The 21,767-nt window shown below is 37.7% G+C and overlaps 1 protein-coding gene across 4 annotated transcripts; it reads left to right on the top strand.

Annotated features, from left to right (window-relative positions):
• The first annotated feature begins 1,249 nt into the window (after nucleotides 1-1,249).
• N4BP1 (NEDD4 binding protein 1) lies at nucleotides 1,250-20,728 on the top strand. Of its 4 annotated transcripts, none has more exons than XM_074840112.1 (7): nucleotides 1,270-1,695; nucleotides 4,546-6,320; nucleotides 13,502-13,632; nucleotides 14,078-14,174; nucleotides 15,936-16,043; nucleotides 17,621-17,728; nucleotides 19,848-20,728. In XM_074840112.1, the coding sequence occupies exons 1-7, from the start codon at nucleotides 1,444-1,446 to the stop codon at nucleotides 20,164-20,166; spliced, it is 2,790 nt and encodes a 929-aa protein (XP_074696213.1). In that variant the 5' UTR covers nucleotides 1,270-1,443; the 3' UTR covers nucleotides 20,167-20,728. The 4 variants fall into 4 exon arrangements, 3 of the variants coding, with proteins under 3 accessions (XP_074696215.1, XP_074696213.1, XP_074696214.1); XM_074840113.1 differs by lacking the exon at nucleotides 1,270-1,695 and adding an exon at nucleotides 1,848-3,643; XR_012625158.1 differs by lacking the exon at nucleotides 19,848-20,728 and having other exon boundaries at nucleotides 1,250-1,695; nucleotides 14,083-14,174.
• Nucleotides 20,729-21,767: the final 1,039 nt, after the last annotated feature.

Here is a 21,767-nt window from a genome sequence, read left to right as displayed (position 1 = left end):
TCTTATATGTAAATGTTGTAGAATAATTTGATGGCAAAACAAAATGTAAATGCCTAAACAAAAAAATCCATAAAAAATTTATCTTCGGGAAAGTACATCTTTCTCGAATACGACACTCATCATCAAAACCCTATCCCGTTTAGAACATATGTGTGTAAACTCGGTGTGTGTACACAGACGTATTTTTTTTTCGTTTTACCACACCACAGACAAAAATTATAGCGAACTTAAAGATAACACTTCAAATTCAGATAGACAAATGTATATATATAGCAATACCTGGACATAAACATTTAGCGTGATTTTCCAGTGTGCTAAGAACTGCAAACTCGTTTAGTTAAAAAGTTTCTAAGCAGGGATACAAGTGCCTTTATAAAAATATTTTGGTTTTATATTAAGCCCTTCCTGGTGTAACATGTAAGTAGATTAAAACAAAATATGTACATTTAGATACACAACCATAAAACATTCATCCTCCCTTAGTAAGCTGTATTTAATGAACAGCTACTAAAAACTAACTTCACAGTGATGCTAATGAGATGGACAAAGTAAGTGGGAATCAAATAGCCTAGGGGGATCTTGGAAGATATTTACCTGGGTCTAGGATGGGGAGAGATGAAAGAAACTGATATTTACTTATTTGTAGGACAGTTGATCAGTATTGTCAGTTCCAGGCATTCAAAAGTCTAGTGAAGTCCCAGACCTACTTTTTAACCAATCTCATCTTTCACGTCTCATTTTAAGATTTTTTTTTTTTTTTTTTAAGTAAAAACGTGTCCTGCTTTCCGAGCTATCATAGCTAAGGATTTGGGGATGGGGGCTACGTTTCTGTCCCCTGCGACTAGAGGGATAAAACTTGCCTTTCTTTTTTAATGAAATCCAAGACGACGATACCAGAACATGGCTGTGCCAACAGTATCTTAAAAGCAAACTTCTGGGCAGTGAAATCGTGAAAGAGGAAGGTTTCTTTCCTACGCGGGTGGGCGGGAGCCTCTCCCCAGCCTGCGAGGCGAGCAGAGCCCGCTGGGTGAGGATAGAGCGGAGCACTGTGGGGAGCCGCCAACCTCCTCTCACAGCACCGGGGCACGACTGCAAGCACCCACCGGTCTGCAGCGGGAGTCGTGGACTAAAGAAAAACAGAGGAGGCGGGCGGCTCGGCCTCCAGCCCCGCTCTTGGCTCCGCCGCAGGCAGGCCGCCCCCGGCGCGGGAAGGCGGGCCGGCGCCCGGCCGGGGCAGTCTCGCTTCCGCCGCCCTGGCTAAAGATGGCGGCGCGGCGGCGGCGGAGCGCTCCCCGCCTCCCGGCGCAGGGCGGTGGTGCCGCCGCCGTCGCGGACCGATGACGTCGGCGGGCCGTGCGGAGGGAGCCCGGGGATTCCCCGTGTTGTTGTCCTGGGGCCCGGCGGGATGGGAGGCCGGAGCGCGGGGCGGCGCGGCCGGCGCTGATGGCGGCTCGCTGGGCAGCCCGCGGCTCCGAGCCGGGGCCGGGGGTGGATGAGTTCACCGTCCCCGCGGAGAAGAGCCGCCTCCTGGATGGCAGCCGGGGCCGCATCGAGGGCTTGTTCGAGGTGCGGCTGGCCGTGCTGGGGGCGCAGGGGGACTGGCGGTCCGCGATCCCGCCGCCCGGCCCGCCACCCGCTGCCGCCAGGATCTGGGTGCAGCTGGCGGGCGGCGGGAAGGCCGTGCGCAGCGCCAAGGTATGGGGGGCCGGGGGCTGGGCGGGAGGCGGCGCCCGGTCGCGTCGTTGAGGCCTCGGTCGCCCGGACGGAGACCGGGGCCGTGTTTGCGTACGGGAAGGCCCCTCTCGGCCGGGGCACGGCCCGGGGCCGCTACGTGCCGGTGGGAGGAAGAAAGGGTGGGGAAGAAGGCAGCGCTTCACCAGGAAACAGAAACGGTGCTGCCTCGGCAAAGAGGTGCGGTCCAGGTGCCAGGGTGTCTCCGGTGGTGTTGACATAAGCGTAGAGAACAAAGAGAAACAATTCAGCTGAGAAGTGGAAAGTTCATCGGTATTGCGGAGAACGTCACCTCGCTGTGAAATGTTACTGCTGTCTGCCTGGAGCTGCGTGAGGGCTTTTAACACCTGGGAGAATGGGCCAAGTTTTGGTTTAAAGCGCGGTTGAAACGTGTCGCTCTCCTTTTTCTTCCCAAAGGCAAGAATTGCCTTGGATTTGGTTGGCTGTTGCCATGTTTCATCGTTGCTTCACAGACATTACTTATTCTGTGGCATTTGGCAGCTTATTAGCGAAGCTGTCACTAACAGTTTAACAGAGCTAAAATTTCCTTAGCGTAAAAGTTGGCAGGTCGAGACTGCATCACCCGGCTGTTCGCTGGAGCGGTAGCCTGCTGCCTAACGCGCCATAAACACGTTAAAAGAGAGAGAGCCGGCTGGGCTGGGCTGGGCGTGTCTGACTCTGACACTATTTGCTGTGAAGTATCTTCCCAGAATTCTTTTGTTAAATCTCTGGTACAACCAACTTGTGGGGGGGCTCAGCAATAATGAAGAAATTAATATTCCTCATAGTGGACCTGGCAACTCTAGTCCTGGTTAAATCACGTGATGAGAATGGTCGGGTGCAAGTATCTTTCAAACCCAGAGTCTCTATATTTGGGCATTTGTGTCTGTTTAAATACACATAAATATTAGTGGAGATCCTTAGCATGTATTTTGTGACTTCATTCGCAGACTTGGCAGTCCACTTTCAAAATCTTGATTCCTTAACTGTGTAACGCATCAGGAAAATACTATGAAGGTTGACAGTTTCGAATTCTTTGACTCTGAAATTGACTCTAAACCAATTTTCTTGTATGTTTGGGCTGAGAAACTCCAGAAACTGTTACAGGTAGTATAAACAGCTATTCTTCTCCAGGCAGCTGCACTACAACTTCCTTTTTTCCAGAAAATTAAAGCTTGAAACAAACAGTACAAGATTTCCACTTTCTAATTGCTGCTTTTCCTAATACCATACGAAATGTTTCCTATTCCAGATACTTTAAAGGGTATGGGAGACTTGACTTCCCTTACATGTAGAGCAGTTTTCAGACCCTATCTAGAGGGATTATTGACTAGAAAATATGAACCATTGCACATCTTTATTGTTTCCCTCCAAAGGTTTGGCGATAGCAGTTTGTGTTTAATTCATCAGTCATGTGCAATTTATTCATTCTTCAGTGCTGCTTAGTGAATGTAAAAAAAAAAAAGTTCCCAGATTTTGAATATCTTTTTTTTAATTATGTTATTGTCCTGTTGCTCTGCAAAAGTAGTCATATGATGACTAGGGCATGAGAAGTAATCCTGTGGATTTTGTTGCAGAAGCAGTTTGTGCTAATATGGTTTTGAAGCAGCCTGCCTTGATACCTGTGGTGAACTCAAGAGATGATAGGAAGTGGTGTTATGTTATACCTTATCTTGTATTGGTTTTCAGTTCCATTTAAAAGATAAGTTTGACTTCGAGAGTAAAAGTAGATAAAAATAGTTGGTATACTTGGGAGCCTGCGAATACAGTGACTGCAGCTTAGAAACTGGCTTCACTACACCACAGAATTTTAAGCACAAAAAGAGACAGTTTGGGAGAAATAATGCTACCTAAAAGAAGAAATAGTATACTGTATGCATGGAGTTCTGAACTCTGACATATTTAAAACAAGGTAGTGTACTGAATTTACCTATAGTAACTTCTAGGTGGCAGAAATAGCAATGGGATTTTCTAATTATTTTTTTTTAACCTGTTAAAAACCTGAACTTCTGAAATACAGAACTATCTGGAGCCTGGAGTTTTCTCAGTCATTTGTCAGTATCATCTGCTTTTTCAGAATACTGTGTTTCAAAGCCTCATGTTGAAAGCTGGCTTGCTGTTGGGCTTTTTGAGTGTGATTTTCTTTGGTGTTATATACCCATTGTAAGTAGGTGCTCTGGCAGTTGTAGCTTTAAAATACAAATGTTTTATTTGGTTAATAAGGGAATCTATCTGAGTCCAGGTAGTGCTTTTGTTATTCGTTTGTTTTTAGCATATTTTTTTCTGTAGAGTATCTTTTAGTGGATACTAGTGTGGCTACTAGTTACGTTGTGCCATGCCATGTCCTTGATCATGAGTAGTAAGTATAGAATAAGTTAGACATCATAACAGCTTACAAATATAGGATAGTTACTGCTGTGATGAACCTTTGGAAATTTTCTTTAGAAAGTTCATGAAGCGTGTGTTCTCTTTGACCAAAGAATGGCGATGGGAAAATGAATCTCTATGGACTTGACTTTTAAACTGTTTGAGCTACAATTTAAATACTCTGTTACTATCAGTTTCAAGTAAATTTATTTATAAACGATAGGATATAAAAGAAAGTTAGCCTTCTATGAGATCTTTTTGAAAATAATTTCAGATATCTGTATTTTATCTCTTATCCTGTTTACTGGCAGTATTTATTTTCTCACATTTCTTATGCTAAGTTGGTTTTATTTTCTAATGTACTTGTCCATTACTGACCTTACCAAAACCAACTTTATATATTAGCTTTTCACAAATATTCACTCTGCTGTCTTTTTCTCCTTCTAGGAGTACATTAAGGGACTCTGTGAACCTGAGCTAGAAGAAAAGGAGTACTACCCAAAGGACATGCACTGCATCTTTGTTGGTGCACAGAGCCTGTTCCTCAACAGTCTTATTCAGGATACGTGTGCTGATATAACAGTGCTGGAAATAGGATTGCTCAGTATTAAGGGAGGTGCAGAAGCTGTTGTTATGGCTCAAAGTCATGTTCAGCAGTTTGTGAAGCTTTTTGAGAATAATGAAAGCTTATTAAGTGATAATGAATCAGACATTAAAAAGCAATTCAGACAATTTGTGGAAGCACATGCAGATAAATATACAATGGATTTACTGATTTTGCCTAGCTCACTAAAAAGAGAACTCCTAGCTCTCACACAAACTGAATGTTGTGAAGTGGAGAGCAATATCATAGATCTTACAGGTTCTGAAAGCCCAACAGAGCTTTTACAGAACGAAGCCTCCCAAATAACCATTACAAACAGAGATGGAAGAGCAGGTGGTGAGGAAGCAAGAAACAATGCTGGGACACCTGTAACTGAGCTTACAAAGCAAATGGACACTGTGTTTTCTGATGCTCCTGAAACAAGTTTTGTTCCCATAAATGTTGTGCCTCTGTTAGAGACAGTGGTGTCTAAAGAAAGGCAATCATGTAAAAGAAGATCTTCTGATGATGAGGAAAGGCTCCCTAAAAAGCAATTCTCTTTGGAAAATGATCAGGAAGCGAAATCTGCTTCACACAGTAATCCTTCAGATAGCAATGTAGTTATTGATCTGCTTTCGGATAGCTGCAGTGATTCAGATGATCCCAGATACTGCCTTAAAGAAGGCGATGATATCAGTGAGGAAATGGAATATAAGATTCTTGTGAACTTTTTCAGAACAATGGGATATTCCCAAAATATTGTAGAAAAAGTTATTGGTATCCTAGGGCAATCTGTGGAACCATTAACATTGCTAGAAGAAATTGAAAAGGAAAACTTAAAGTTTCAAGAAGAACATGAACAGTCATCTCAAAAGCCTAGAACTATCAATCCTCCTTTAGGAAGTAATGCAAATAATTCACAAAAGCTAGAAGACAAAGGCATTTCTAGCAATAAAAGTCCACTTAAATCCAGTCATACTTCAAAGGAGACAAAAAATGAGTATCATGAAATAAGAGATTCACTAAGCATGCAAGTTGATACAGAAGATAAAATGCATATGTTGGTATGCAAACCTGCTTCTCCTTCCAGTAAAAATTCAGCTATATGCTGTAAAAAGAGAGACATTTATTGCCCTGGTAGGAATCCCAGTTCAAGGTCAAGTGATGTAGAAACTGATGGTGGGGTAACTTTCAGCACTGTACAAACTGGTGCTCTAAAAGATGTTGATTTTGTAGCCAGAGGGAGCTCAGATGTGCAGTGTGTCTCAACTAAGACTAAAACTGCAGTTCAGCAAAGATCTGTAGGGCCCTCAACTGAACAGAATAGTAATTCTGTTTTTGAGGACCAATTAGGACACTGCAGCTCTTCTTCTCAAGTGAGATCTCTCAATCAACGCCTTTCCCAAATCTCAGATTCTGAAAATCCTATCCCAGACCAGGCATTGTCTTCACAAATACATCCTTCAAATTCTGATAGAGAGACAGTGGGACCACGCAGACGTCACCCTGATCCTTCAGTTACTGGAGTTCAAAGATTTTTGGAATCTCTGAAAAAGCCATACAGACTGGAGTTGAAAAATGAACCTGGGAAACCATATTTAAAACATATCGTTATTGATGGAAGCAATGTTGCAATGTCGTAAGTATTGTTCTTTTCAGCTGTCTTTTTATTAAACGTTCAATGAACTTTCAAATGAAATGGGGACTAAGAGGTTGCTGTGCCATGTGTGAAGTTTTTGCTAGCTAGCTTTTTGGTGACCCAACAGTCCATGTACCCAGCAAGGTTTTTCAGCTACTGGTAATGGCTGCAGTGGTAAGTTATGGTAAGGCTTGATAAGGAAAAATGACGTGAGATTGCCAGTAGCCATTTTAATTTCCAGCGCATAGCAATTTTGATAATTTCTATTCTTCACTTAGTGACAGCATTCACTTTTATGACTGATTTGTTTGGAGTTGTTATTCTTTGTTGAGACATAGAAGGAAATGTGTACATAGAAGGAAATTCAGAAGTTTTTAGCAGGTACGCTGTATGACACTTCAGTACACAAATCCAGCTCGAACAGTGTGGTTGTGGGATATTTAATCATAGAACAGTTCTTGTAGAATTTACTTTTGGTTTTAAAAAAAATACATAGTCTGAAGTTGAACAAATGCAATAACAAATAGAATAAGAAAAATCCTTGATTTTGACTTAAAAAATTGGCTGGTAATTGCAATACTCTGGAAAATATTTTCTGTAAAGCCATTTAAGACTTGGCTTTCCTGCTCTGGTAGAAATTTGTGAATTTGGAAAAGTGGGCAGCTCAGATTTATGGAGCCCAAATACTAAAATAATCAGAAAAAAACTTGAACAGAATGGGCAATGAAAACTAAAACTAGATTTACGTTAGAGGTAGATGAGATCCTTTTTGATAACAAAATGTTTCAAAATGAAAAGTGAATTAAATCTACAGCATTTCTTACTAGGCAGTCATCAGATTTTAAGCATGATTTGTGCCATTTCAGAGCAACCTAGTTTGAATTATCAGTGCTCCAGCTCAATGTAACACTTCAGTCAGAAGTAATTTCAGTGAGCTCAGCTCTGTTGCAAGCAATTTTATGCAGGAAACTTAATTTGCTTTGCATGCACCTAACAAAGAAAATGAGTTATCAATTTAAGAGTGAAGTGTTTTGGTTTTTTACTTTTGCTCTTGGCGTCTTGTAATTTTGAAGTGGAGGTTCTTATATAGTAGTAACATATTTGTCCTTTAACAAAATTACGTATTAGTGCTTGGGTCCTGTTACTTTTTACAAATGTAGGCATATAACAAAAATTCCATCCCCCTTCATAAAACTTTCAGAACAGAGAACTGTGTGTATGTGTGCACACACCTTGTCTCCTGTTCCTCCTGATACCTAAAAGAATACATGCAAATAATAGTAGGCAATTCTAGGGCTGTTGGATAATTTTAATAGATTGGCTGAGAAGGCACCATGCAAATAAACTGTATGAAATGGGCACGGTTAATACTGAAAAGATCAAGAAATTCCTTTCTTTGACTGATACAGGGATTTTCCGTTACTGTAAATATCTTCTAATTCCTTCTCTTTTTTGTTCAATCTTTCTATTGTAGACAACTTTGGAGGGCATTGCCAGTTACAATTTTCATTTTTTCTTTTCTTTTTTTTTTTTAAGTTTGTTATAACTAACTGGAATAGCAAAAATCAGTTATAACCTGTGTCTCTTTAAAATTTTGTGCTTAACTTGCTTATTTTAACATTTGTCTCCTCAAAACTATCCTTGAATTGATTCTGTTCTCTAGTCAGGAAGAGATTTGGATTTGTTCTTTTTATACTAAGTAATTTTGGCAAGCACACATTTAAAGGTTTTGTCAGTGTTTGCTATGGGGCTTTTTTGTAGTTTCGGAATATGAAAATGAGCAATGACAAATGCAGTATTTCTTCTTAATGAGGAAGTGGTAGTTTTTAAGAACAAACTGACTGTTCTCCTGCTCCACTGGTGAATGTAAGAATAAGGAAGAGTAAACCTACTATGAGAACTTCCTATTTAAGATTTTTCAGTGCATTCAGCATTCCTCTGCTGAACATGCATAAACCCAGGAATTAGTTTTCAATCTGATATCGTGCTGCCAGAACCAAAATGGAGTACTTTAAGCAAAACAATAGTAATTCTGAGAAAGATCATATGTATCCCTAGAGAAAGTGGAAAAAGGTGAAGCTATTTAAGTGTTTATTTTCTTTTTTATTTTAAAATACAGATTTCAGTCTTGGATAGTGGAAATCCTGAAGAGCCTCCTATCAGCTATATTATCGTGTATTTAGATGTAACTAATTCTTCAACAGGATATTTTCTAAGAACAGGCCAGAGTACTACCAGTGATCCCATGATTTCTGTAGGATGTTCTTACGCTGAGAACGCATCTGACTGGCTAAGATGCATGCATCGTATGTCACCTACTTCCAGCTATTAGGTGAAAGAGACTTCCCAAAAGAATGGGCTTAAATGCTGTTTAGGGAAAGAAAATAAACTTTTCCAGGAAAAAAAAATTACAGTGTTAATTACTGTAAGAAAATAATGTCAAAGTCTGTCCTAAAATGAATTTAATGTTTCAGACAGTTGACAGCTGGTACAGTTTCCCAGAAGTAACTATATAAACACAGGTCTGCATGTGCATGTACACACAGTTGTGTTAATGGGGAAAAAAATGGATGTCTGCTTCTAGTTTCACAGAGATAGCTATAGATGTCCTTAGATTCTCTTCTTTTGTGGTTATGAAGGATCTACTTTGGCTCCTAAACATTTCACCAAAATCATGGAATAGCAAAACTTTCTTAATTGTTAGGGATAATAAATACTTGTAACTCCCTTTTCTCTGTAATATGTATGAATTTTGCTTGAGAACGGAAATAATAAATTATATTGTTATTTTTGTGAAGTGCTAGTAGAACCGTTAATATTATTTTAGCAAATTGGGGAATCGATCTTAACTTCTTCCCTTTATGTACAGTCCTAGCCTGATGATTTCTGTTTTGATACCTTAGTATTTGCTGATAACTTACATAAACTACCAGATGACACCTTGAAATTTCTAGATGTATAGTTCATTCGGAAATATTTCTGCTGATGTTTTAAACTTAATTCATATAAAAATATATCTCACTTTGCCTGTTTTTTTGACAGGCCTCTTCATTATTTGCACATGTTCCTGCTAGGTCACTCTTTTTCCCCATTCAAAACAAAACATACATTATTTTAAAGATTATTAGCTTCAAATACAGTTTAAGGACCAAGGACCTAGAAATACAGAAATGTTTGCAGTTAGTCCATAAAGGCCCTCTACTACAGACAAAGAATCAAAAGTAAATCTAAGTTACTTGTTCTGTTTATGAGAAGAGCGTCAGAAGATTTCTTAATGCACAACCTTTCCTACCAAGTGATCATTAATTGAAGAAGGTGATAATCATCCTTATAAAGTGATCTCCCCAGGTTAAAGAGTCCAGAGCTCGTCCCTTATGACTGGCAACAGTAAAATGTTTCAGGTCAATCACTGGAGAATTAATTGAATTAAAAGATTAAGGTTTTCTGTCATTTTATAGTCTTGCTAACTTTAAATGGGAAGCCTGACATGATCCATAACTCTTGACACAGCTTTAATTCAAGTACAGTGTATTGTTACAGTAAATAGTTTTTAAAGCAAACATTTCTTCATTGTTCAGACTGTTACTTAGAAAATAGTGATGTAAAAGTGCAAGTCACAACTGAGTCATAAGCTACCTTGAACTTTTAAAATTATTTCCCAAACATATATTAGTGGAAGAGAAATGCAAATTGTTGGGAGTCATATAGAAAATAACAAATACACCACATCCTCTTTGTCTATTTTTTTTTTAATATGAAGAGATTTTTTTTCATCTGTATATTTAATCTATGAGGTTTTGTGTCTTTTTTTTAAGAACAACCAAATACATCTGAAACCAATGAATTAAAAGGTGGTGAATAAACATCTGCCTATCTCTCCAATGGCTGTGAGACTACTGTAGGCAATGGTCTCCTAACTTTTTTTGATTGAGCACACCTATCAGTAAAAAAATCTTTGGGCATGCACCCCATGCATATATATATATATTTTTCAACTATATAGGTCCATTACTGATGTTCTGATGTTTCCTTCATGCACCCTAATGGACTGTCTTGCACTCCAGCTGGAGTGCTCACACCCCATATTAGAACAGGGCATAGTAGCTGAATACTGTTGACATACAGTCCTCAGATATGGTTATACAACATCTGCTGCCTGCTCCTCAGCCAAATGAAAACTCTGCTTATGAAAAGCAAAGGACAGAGAACTGCCTCAAAATAGCAGAACCATCGAGATATTTAAATGTCCTGGTAAATAATCAGTGCATGGGGGCCTGGGTTTTTTTTTAATTCAGCTTCCTTCTGGCTAAATAAAGCCTCGTTATTTTCTTAGATCTTAGAAAGTGAAGAATTGTTTTCACTTTTGCTTTTAATTGTTTTCAGTTTTACTTCTTGGTACCTTGAGGTTATGGACATCTGCTTCCATGCCTATGTTGGGTTGTTTTTTTTTTTTGACCCGAGTGTCATGTGTTTGGGGCTGGGGGGGCATTAATGTATTGCTCCCATGCTTGGACTAAGGCTGAATGGGCTTCTGAATTACTACTTGCCTTGTGTCTTAAGTCTGGAGACTGCAAGAAGGTGAAAAATTTTTCCTCTTAACATGTGCAGCCTAGTAAAAATGTCATGTTGATATATTAATGCTGTCTGTACTTTCAGTGTACTTGTTGAGTGAGAGAAAGTCCAGAGTTTATTCTAGCTGCTAACAAGTATTTTTAAAAATTACCTCTTTTTATGTGCTGAAAACAGGCCTTTCAGGGCAGACTGAAATATCCAGACAGTTGTTGGGTAATTTTAAATTTTATTAAAATGTGGAAGAAACTCACAATGAAAGAATAATGGGATGGAATTATATCTTGCTAGAATTGTTGGTAAATAATGACATGTACTTTCCTTAATTTAGTTACAAAACCAAAGGGAAAATGTACATGTCCCAGAGAGCAGCCTGCTGTTTGATGCTTTGTACTGCTTATGATCATCTTGTTTAACTTAAGAAATACCTTTGTAGGGTCTTCACAGTTTTTTTTAAAGAACTGGGACAGTCAAAACCAATATTTACAATGGCAGTTGGGGAACAGATGCAGTCGTTGAGATGGATGTCTTGAAAGGACCATCTTGCTGTGGTAATTTGCTGTCCTTCAGATGTTTACCTAGCTCAAATAAAGCATTTCATATTTCTGTTTATCTAGCAGTGACATATTTACTTATAGCTCACCTTAATTCTCCATGTTATTTGATAAAGTTGAATATATTGCTTCTATTTGGATGCCTTTTTTTTTTTTAAGTTGCTGCAGAACTGGAGTTCGTGATCATCAGGACAAATCAAGAGCTGCTGTTCTAGGCTTCAAAACATTTAAAAAAACAGAGTACTCTGTGTAGTTCAACAGGTTTAAAGCTATAAAAAAGGAGATTGGACAAATAGAGAAGGCAAAATTTTCAACGTGAACATTGAGACCTCTGCATCTCTTGAAGTCCAATTGAGAGCTATTAACACAGTGAAAAGTATTTAACATAGTTTTCCAGTTTATTGAATAGGGTATCTAACTTAAAGTGGGGAGATGATGACTGCGTTTTAAGTTTATGACCTAGAAGGTGTATGAGGGGTAACTCTTCTGTGACAATTGCATTCCTTTATTTGACTGCTCTTGATATCAAGAACACTTCATTTTATTAGGACGAGTGTGGCATAGGATTTTTTTTTCTCCAGAAACTCTGTTAATAAGTCAGACTTTTTGTCTGTTATACAGTTCAGGTGTAGCTTACTCATTTTTCTGCCCTTCTACATAAAACATTCATTTCCAATTCAGAGAACCTTAATAGATTTATATTTTGATATATTTATCTTCAAATGAGTTTACAAAATTGGAAAAGGATATGTGAATGCTACTAAAGGCTGAGTTTCACTGTAAAATATTGCCATGGAGATGTTTTAAAGAACTCTCTGTTCAGAAGATTTCCTGGTAGGTTCAACTAGGGGTTTAAAGATAAGATTCCATTCAAAACTAATAAGGCTTACTATTAGGCTTATAGTACACAACTGCACATTAACTAGGAGAGTGTTTTAAAATACAAATACGACTTTGTCACTTATTGTTATGAAAGCACTTTGTAGTGACTTAACATCTAACTCAATACATAAAACACGTACTACTTTGTAAGAAATGCTTTGCCTGTTTGTGCCCTCAGTTCTGAATCATCGTGTCTTTTCTAAGTATATCTTTGTTTTGTCTAAGTGTAGACTTTAATCCATGAAAATGTGAAGAAGTTTCTGAATGAAAACTGGAATTATCCTTATGTAAGGTGCTAATATGTGTTTTGTATGAATTTATTTATTTATTTATTTCTGTCCACTGTGATTTATTTTAAGATTCTTCTTCCATTATTCTCCTGAACCTCAGTTCCCAGAATCTGGTTAGACAGTTAATTGCTAAAGGAGGACTTCCTGCCCTGTGTTGAATGGGCATATAGGATCATTGAGATAATTCAGTTTGGGAGGGACCTCACAAGGTCATCAACTGCAATGTTTGTATCACTCACATTAAGCAGTTGCTGATTTTTCTGGAAAGTTATTTAACTGAGTTGCAAAAACAGGTAATTAACATCCTGTATTTTTAAATGCGGGGAAAAAGATTACCACTAAAATACAGTATTTTGAAAACTTTTCTTCAAAGAAATTTCATTATTTTGCTTGAAAATTGTAGCTCAGATTGTTGAAATGAAGGGAGAGGAGTCCTAATACCTTAGATTATCAGAGAACTTTCAGAGGTAATCCTTGGAAACCAGTTGAACCAAAGGTGTCCTGTTTGGTAGTGGGACTGTGTTTGGGACTACCACAATATTGGATTAAGATAATTTTAATCTATAATCGATAGATTTCAGAAACCATCGCTATTGTCCTCTTTTTAAAGCTAAACCCACTTCTGATTACTCAAATACCATTGCGCCCACAAAACTGAGACTGAGCTATAAAGTTGCAAAGTGATGTTTCTATTCCCTTCTTTTGCAGAAGATCTCTTTCCATTTATAAGATTCCTCATCTATAACATCCATCTACCTTTTATTTTGGTGAGGCTGTATATGTAACTTCCAGGTTCACTTTGCCAAGTTTTGTTCTGATTACTTTATATTCACAGTAGTAAAACTCTAGTGAATTTAATCTTCCTTCTATTTTCTTTCACCCCCAGTCATGGTTTAAAGAAATTCTTTTCTTGTCGAGGAATTGCAATAGCTGTTGACTACTTTTGGAAACGTGGCCACAGAAATATTACTGTATTTGTTCCACAGTGGAGAAAGAAACGTCATCCTTACATTACAGGTGAGGGAAATAGTTTCCTAATGTTTTCTTTATTAAACTACACTGTAACTATCTCTTTGGATACTTCTGTGAAGAATGAACGGAGAAGGAATACTTCATAAAATGTTAAGCATGAGCAGTCTGGCGGCTCAGCATGAGTAATTGGGTTCCCATGTACAGTGTGAGACACTCTGAAATGCTCTTTAGGCTAACTGATGTGTCATAAGTGGAGGCCTTTTTGTTTGGTTTGGTTTTTGTTTGCTCTTTAACTTCTAGTTTCAACCTCTTCCGCCCCATTTTTATAATATTAGAATTCTTCAGCCATCAATACGTCATTTTTCTAGATTAATAGGTACAAAAATAGCCCATTTTCTCTGCTAATTATACCTCAGACCAATTGTTAAATCTATAAATAGCCTAGAAGAAAGTTTTTGTTTTTAAGAGCAGTTGTTTCATGTTTTAACAGAGCAGGATTTCTTAACACAGCTCGAGGATGTTGGAATATTGTCTTTCACACCTGCAAGGATGGTTTTAGGAGCAAGAATTGCTGCTCATGATGACAGGTATGGAATATACATAGTTTTAAAGTATTTTTAAACATCTGACTAATGGTTGTAAAAGCTTAATACTTCATGAGCAGTTGTATTAGCTAGTTCTTCAACCTGTCTAGACAGGGCTGTGCATCCAACTTAACTGGGCTCCACATCTGTTACATTATTTTACTGTCCTAAGAAACATTTGTATATGTAATTCTCTAGCAATGTACATGCTGTTTTCTGAAATTCATGGAAAATGGTGAATTTTCATGGCAATTCTAACCAAAAAAAAAAAAAAGTTAATCCATTTCAAATGTCATCACTTGCATTGAGGAAGAAATTAGTCTTCTAGTAATATTTTTATGCTTTCCTGATCATCAGTCTATCCCTGAATTATGTTTGGGGAGCACTAACAAAATCAGCTACTGATGAGGTGCTATTTTGTTCCTGTTTTTCTTGATGCCGTTGTGGCATACAGACACAGATGTGTATTTGGAGCAGTGTATTTGTAACAATGTGTAGGCTAGTAAATTTCCAAGTTAGTTTGAGCACCAAAGTTCAGCTTCAAAATGCAGGGATCATCTTTCAGTGAACAAGACAACAGGAAGCTTTAGGGTTTTTTTGTTGGGCATTGGAGGGGAGTTTCCTAGTGCTTGCATTGCTGTTGCCAAATTTTCCCAGTCTTGAGACACAGTTAAAAGTTCATGCTGCTTAAGGTTCTTTTTCCACAACCAGCTTTCCTAACTCTGCATGGATGAGCAGTTTGCAACTTTGAAATTGTGTTTTGTGGCTAGCTACAGTTCACTGGATTTCAGTTTCTTCCTACTAATGATCATTCATGCTTTATTTTTTCAACTACAAAATTGTCAAGTTTTTGCATCGTGTGAATGCCTGTTTTTGTTAGATTGCGCAGTCATGTACCCGATTACATTTTTTGCATGTCAAGTTTTGCATAGAGTGCACTTAGTCTGTCTTCCTTGTTAAAATATAGCAACTCTGATCTCTTCAATAATTTATAGCAAAAACCAAAAAATGTACAAGGCAGCCAAGCTGGAGTTGTTTACGCACATTCTTCTATATACACCTAGCGTTTCATGTAAAATGCTATGTAGGTGCAGTATTTACAGTTGAGATTACAGTGAAAATGAGTGTTGTGCTATAATTGCACTTTTGTCGAAAGTGTATGCTTTTCTTTAAAAGGACACCATCCATTATCTTTTTGCTAAAATAGTTTCAAATTAAAAAAGCTTGGCTTTGGATAGGTAAAAAAAAACCCATGGGATTTTCTTAATAAATCAGAGTTACCTTTTGTCATGATTCATTTAACAGCAAAATGGTAGGAGCACTCTTTGTTAGCAAGTGTTGACAGAGCAAACTAACATACATAACACTGCCTTGCAGACACAAACATTAATGCTGAGCAAAAAAGTATGTGGAAAAGTTTGTGTTGGAATGTGTAATAAATACTGTACTCTTTTGTAAAAGTTCGTAAAAATTTACTAATATTTAGAATCTGATAGTCCCATGGGTTTGGGGGATTTTGCCTGTGGGGTTTTTTATGGGAAAAAAGCCTCCCATGAAGCCCCTGCTGCACCAAATAAATGCATGCTACCTAAAACATTACTTAAAGTTATATGGTGGGTCAAAACAGTAATTTCCTGGTAATCAAAGTGCTTGTTTTCATGCAAGTAGATTACTCTTGGACGTTGAAGTGTTTGGTTTTCTAGATCTTTGCACATTTTTCAGCAGACCAGACTATCTTAACAGACTTTGAAATGAATTTTACAGGTTTTTATTAGACCTTGCTGATAAAACTGGAGGTGTTATTGTGACTAATGATAACTTAAGAGAATTTGTGACAGAATCACTTGCCTGGAGAGAAATTATTCAAAAAAGGTAATTACTCAATTTCTGTGAAAGCTTAAAAGGATGTCTGTCCTTACAGTTGTAGGCACTCCATTTACATGTGGGATTTTTTATTTTTAATTAATCTGTCATGCAATTCTAGTAGAACCCAACAAAGTACTGTCTGTGTTTCACCATTTTGATTCATGGCCTTATAATAGTGTGTTGAGTAGTCTAATGTCCCTATTATTCATATATTTTCTAATATACATCAGTTAATTGCTCACATAAATAGGAGCTTGGTGTAGCAGCTAAGCTATGTCACTTTTGAAGCTCAGTGTTAGATCCTGCTCGAGTATACGTTTTGCGGTCCATTCTCACAGGCTGTCTTGTTTTACATTTCATTTCTTCAAGGAGATATGCTGATGAAGACATACAGTGTCACTTCTAAGATTTCAGAATCAATCACTCTAAACTGTAGTAAACAACAAATCAACGTAACTAAACAACATAATGAACACTTGCAACATATCCCTATAGCCATTTCCCTGCAATTGTTGAGTGTCCTTTGGGTTTAGATGAGTTCACTTAGCTATCAAATATCCATGCTTCAGCTTGTGGATTCTCTGTGAATTATAGTTTCTCCTGCGCAGCTGGCTTCTTTTTTGTTGTTCGTTTTTTTGTTTTGTTTTTTCCCCCTCCAGTTAAATCGGGTCATTTTACTATTAAGGTACGATCTTCTGTTGGCCAAATATCCCACTAATCCCTCAGTCTCCCTGATATCTTCTGAGGATACATACACTGTCTGGGGTCTGTATAGCTCTAATGGAATAAATAAATGAAAACTGTCCTGGATTCTCACAGTATAGTTGGGAGAACATGGAATTGATGTTGACTAACCATGTAGGTATTTACACGATTTCTTGAGTGAATTCTACTCAAGTCAGGTTCTGTTCTCCTACAGAACTTCAGCAAGAATACTTAGCAGGTCATTCTGAGTCTGTGGGGTTTTTAAGAGCATGTGTTAACATCTGCTATTCTGCTATTAGTTTTACTTCTGGGGAAATTCCACTATACCAAATTCTCTCCTTGCAGACAAATTTTAGTGGAACTGTTTTCCTTAAATGCAGATTTCACCCTGTCCCAAAATGATTTAAAAAAAAAAAAAGCTTCTTTGTGTCTTAACTGTGAACAGCTAATGCCGTGTTTGCTAGTTGTGTGACTTTTCTGATAATATATGCATTTTAGCTATGTGGTTGAAGATTGTTACAAGGAAGGGGAGTTTGAACAACCAGAAAATCTTCTCTAATCACATAGAAAATTCCACTCTGGTCTCAACCCCAAACCAAACAAACAAAAAACCAAACCAAAAAAAAACCCCCAACAAACAAACCAAAACCCCTCATTGTTCTGCAGTGTAATGGGAACAGTTCACAGAAGCTTCCATTAAATTTTTTTGACAGTGAATGATGGTTGTATCTAAACCGGGTTACTAGTTAACCTTCAAACCACTCCTGATGTGGTGTGAAGTGTCTGCTCTAAGGCAACTTGTCCTGTGCTACAGAACTGAAGGGCATCAAGGGTGTAATACATTGTTAGTAAATAATACTGAAAGAACTCTCTTGCAGGTTGCTCCAGTACACTTTTGCTGGTGACATATTTATGGTTCCTGATGATCCTTTGGGAAGAAATGGACCTAGGTTAGATGACTTCCTTCGAAGTGAAGGCTTACCTAGGTATAAGCATTGTTTTCACTTTTGTTTGAGACAGTTATGATTTCACATTTGAAATAAACTGTTTCCCTGGTTCACTTGAACACCTTTTTAGATCTGTATAGTAAAGGTACAGTAAAATTAAACAAGAACACTGTAGGATGTAGTAACAAAAACATGTTTTTCCTATTGCTTCAGTCTTATCAGAAAGTGCTGGTGACATTTGCATCTAATCGACATCTCTCTCAGAATTAAGATAAGTAAGACAATAACTTCCTCTGAGATTTGATTGTGGTGGCTTTTTCATGGAAAGGTGATCCAAACTGTTGCCATCACACAAAGCTGCCAGTGTGGTATGTGGTAGCCTGATATCCTGTGATGTTATTTAAAACACCTTGGTTGATCACTTATTCCTAGTGGGACAGTAGATGCTACAAAAGAAACACTCTAGGCTCATATTCTTAGTCACTGGAAAGGCATTTCACTTCCCGCTTGAGGGTACTGTACTGTTAATAAAACTATTTTTGAGAGGCATTGTTATTAAATGAATTTGTATTTGATTCCTGATTTTAACTGTTAATAAACATATATTATTCCTTTAAGATCATTGTACTTTTTAAATGTGCATATATTCAAAGTATGAATTTGCTTTGCATTAGCTGCCAAGACTTGAGAGAATGGGTTTGGTCTTTTTGCACAAGAAAATAAGCTGCTCTTTTGTTCTTCTTTCACTATCTTAGGAATTATAAGTGCTAATGATAGTGAGGAGTATTGAGAGAGCTTTTAGAAACAAGTGAGGTAGTTAAAAATCAGCAATACAAAATGCAAACTCTAATTAAGGATTGATATGAAGAATAAGCAGGAATCTCAGCTGTTGTAAACAATTGAGGAAAGTAAGACATGTATATACCAGTAGGTGTCAGGTTGATTTGAAAATAATCACGTAATATGGACAAGAAAAAAGCAAGTGTGGTTCTAGAACTCCAGTAGGAAATGCTAAGAAAGTATTTGAACTTTAATATAAAACCCTTACGATACGCAATTTGCAACACTGTTTTAGCTGCCTGTGTCCTGGAAAAATAAAGTGAAAACAGAGTGTGTTCTGAGAGGTAACTGTGATGATTGTAGAAATGGAAGAAGACTCTAAGAAGAGCTTGTTTTCCTATCTGTAAACTTGCAACTGAAACTAGGCTTTGGTTTTTGTGGGTGGGGTGGTGGGGTTTTTTCAGACAAAGAAAAGGTGCCAGTGTAAAGAGTTAATTTTGTTCCTTCCCTGAGACTTTTCTGCTTGAGTTAAATGATGCAGAAAGCATAAATGGCACCAGGAATAAGATCAGAAACTAAAGATCTTGAGCAATTACATAGCCTTTCCGTGTTGAGTAATGGGGAGGCGTTACAACCTAAATGCTTTTAAAATAGACCTCTGTAATTTAGATACTGTTTCCCTTGGTGGTGGAAACTAGACTGTAACATGAGTTCCAGTTCACATTTCTGTGTTATCTGGTGGCATCTGCAGTAGACTTGGCCCTAAATCTTTTAGTGCTAGCAGTTTAGAGTAGCAACAACTTTTCAAAGTCTGAAATGAAATCTAAATAATTAAGGCAGAATATTCAGATCCTGAAATTGCTGAAAAACTTCATTGCCCTGTTAAGGATATCATACAAGGTCTTGATCTAACTGTGAGCACGGGTCACAGTCATGAGCAAAATCAGATGAGGTGTAGTCTCGTGGAGCATCTGGATGGTCCTTTGGTTTGTCAGTATTTTCACATGTTCTGAGTCAATGTACATATGTTCAATGTATCTTTTTATCCATTTAGCTCAAAAATATTGATGTTGATACTCCATAAAATAAGCTTTGACCATTGCTGTATTCTGTCAAGTAAAGTACTCACAGTGTATTGGAACTAGTCCTAGATAATGCTAGTTAATGTTGTTAGTCATGCCAGATTCAAATTGAAAACTGTTACACCTACTGTTTTGTTTCACTTTTAAAAAGTGCTTATCGTTTGATTTCAATCAGTAACTAGCTGAGCAGCAGTAAGGTATTGGGGTTATACACATTTTTCTTTTCTGTGTTTGCACAGAGACAGCTAGCATCTCCTTTACCTTAATTTAATAAAAATTTTTTTGTTATTCCGTAGAGATTTTCGGTCAGCACAAAAGGCTTTACAGAGCAGTGGACAATATTCTTATGAGACACCCAAACCAACCAGTAGCAGTCGACAGCCTAAAAACAGAGTACCTGGTGATCATTCATCAACATGGCTTCCGCTGGAAGGAAACATACAGGCTTGTCTGGCATCTCCACCACAGAGGTCTGCCACAGAAACAGTACAACTAAGAGAAGCCCTGATAAAAATTTTTCCTGATTATGAGCAAAGACAGAAGATTGATCAAATACTAGCTGATCATCCATTCATGAGAGATCTTAATGCACTGTCTGCCATGGTGCTTGACTGAATGTTGTATAGGCATTTTATATCACAACTGATCTGACTAACTTTGAATATCAATGTGAAGAAAAATGTTGTTCTGTTATGTTACTTTGTGAATATTCAAAACGTAATTTTATTTGTATAAACAAAGATATTTTTTGTGTATGTTCTGTTGCTAATAGATGCCAGTTTTTGGTAAATTAAAACTGCTGCTACTACAGATTTGTAGTAATATTTTCTATGAAAAAACCAAATCTTCTGCTTCACTTGAATTGCTTATTAAAGCAGTAGCAGTTCTAAAGAACTGCTATCACTTTAAATAGTGTTAGCACTTTTTAAATCGTCCTTTCCTCAGAAGGGAAGAATCATGTCAGAGGCTTAAAAGTGACTCTTACAGCTTCAGATATATTCTCCCACTGCACACATAACGTACTATAACATAAATTGTGCACCTGTTGGCTATTGTTGGTGTTTGTATCTGGGGTATAGATATTCTTAGAAAACCAATGCTCTACTAGTATCTCCTTCACTTATGAACATTGAAATATGTCTTCATGGAAATAAAACAGACCCTTTTAATATTTGCAGATATGATGCCTTCTGCGTAGTGTGTATGTGAACCTGCTTTCCTTAAGCCTGCATCATGGATTTTGGAAATAGGCTATACTCCTAAGGGTCTATGGACAGCAGTTTGAGGATCCCTGTATGGGAGCAGTGGATGTTCGCTGTATTGTTGGAGTACTGTCACAAGGTGGCGTTATGCATCTGTTGGTTTGTAATGATAATAGGAAGGCTTCTGACATACTCTGAAGTGTTTGTTCTTATATAAAGATAAAATGCGAGACAGGTAACAGTAACTGTAAGAGTGTTACGGATAAAATTTTATATTATATGAATAACTTACGGATACTAAGCAGCCTTCTGGTATTAACAGGCAGCTAAGAAGCTTTGTATATAGGGGTAAAATCTTAGTGCCCATAGCATGAAAACCAAAGAAAATCCATTTGCCTGTTTGTCCAGGTTGAGAGATACTATGCTGCAGTAGTTAGGAGAGGGAAGGTTTCAATTAGAAAGTATAAATTCACAACTCTTCTCAACAGAAAATATTTGTAATGCTTTAAAAGATCTGTGATACCTACATTGCTTCTTAAGTTGGAAATTCTTTTGACCATCAGTACTCTTTCAGAATAATTTTAGTATCTTAAACAAACTGCGCTGTTACCTGTTTGTCCTGCCTCTTCTAAATCGGAATGCTGTGATAAGCTATTAACAGAATGTGATGCTGTTTATATAGAAATGGCATGCTGTCTTACACAAAGCTAATACGCTGAAGTTAACAATCAGATCTACCCCTTTAAATTTGTTCTGGGATCTATCCCAAAATTAAGTTGGGGAAAAAAGGAACATAATTTATGAAAGCTGACCAATAGAACCACTTTCAAGAGCAGGAACAAAGTGAAGATTACTGTGTGTCTGTGTCTTTGTACATGCTTAAGTCTGTCACACCTTCCTTTTAACTGGTTTCTGGTGCTAAGTGTTCGTATTAGTAAAATCAAATTAGACTGTAAAGAAAATGTGAGCTACAGAGCCCATGTTAAACTTCTGGCATACTGAGCCTTACCCTAA

The sequence above is a fragment of the Strix aluco genome, chromosome 14, assembly GCF_031877795.1.
Source record: "Strix aluco isolate bStrAlu1 chromosome 14, bStrAlu1.hap1, whole genome shotgun sequence".
Taxonomy (NCBI): Eukaryota; Metazoa; Chordata; class Aves; order Strigiformes; family Strigidae; genus Strix; species Strix aluco.
Note: the sequence above shows the minus strand (reverse complement) of the source record. Positions and strands in the feature narration are given on the sequence as shown.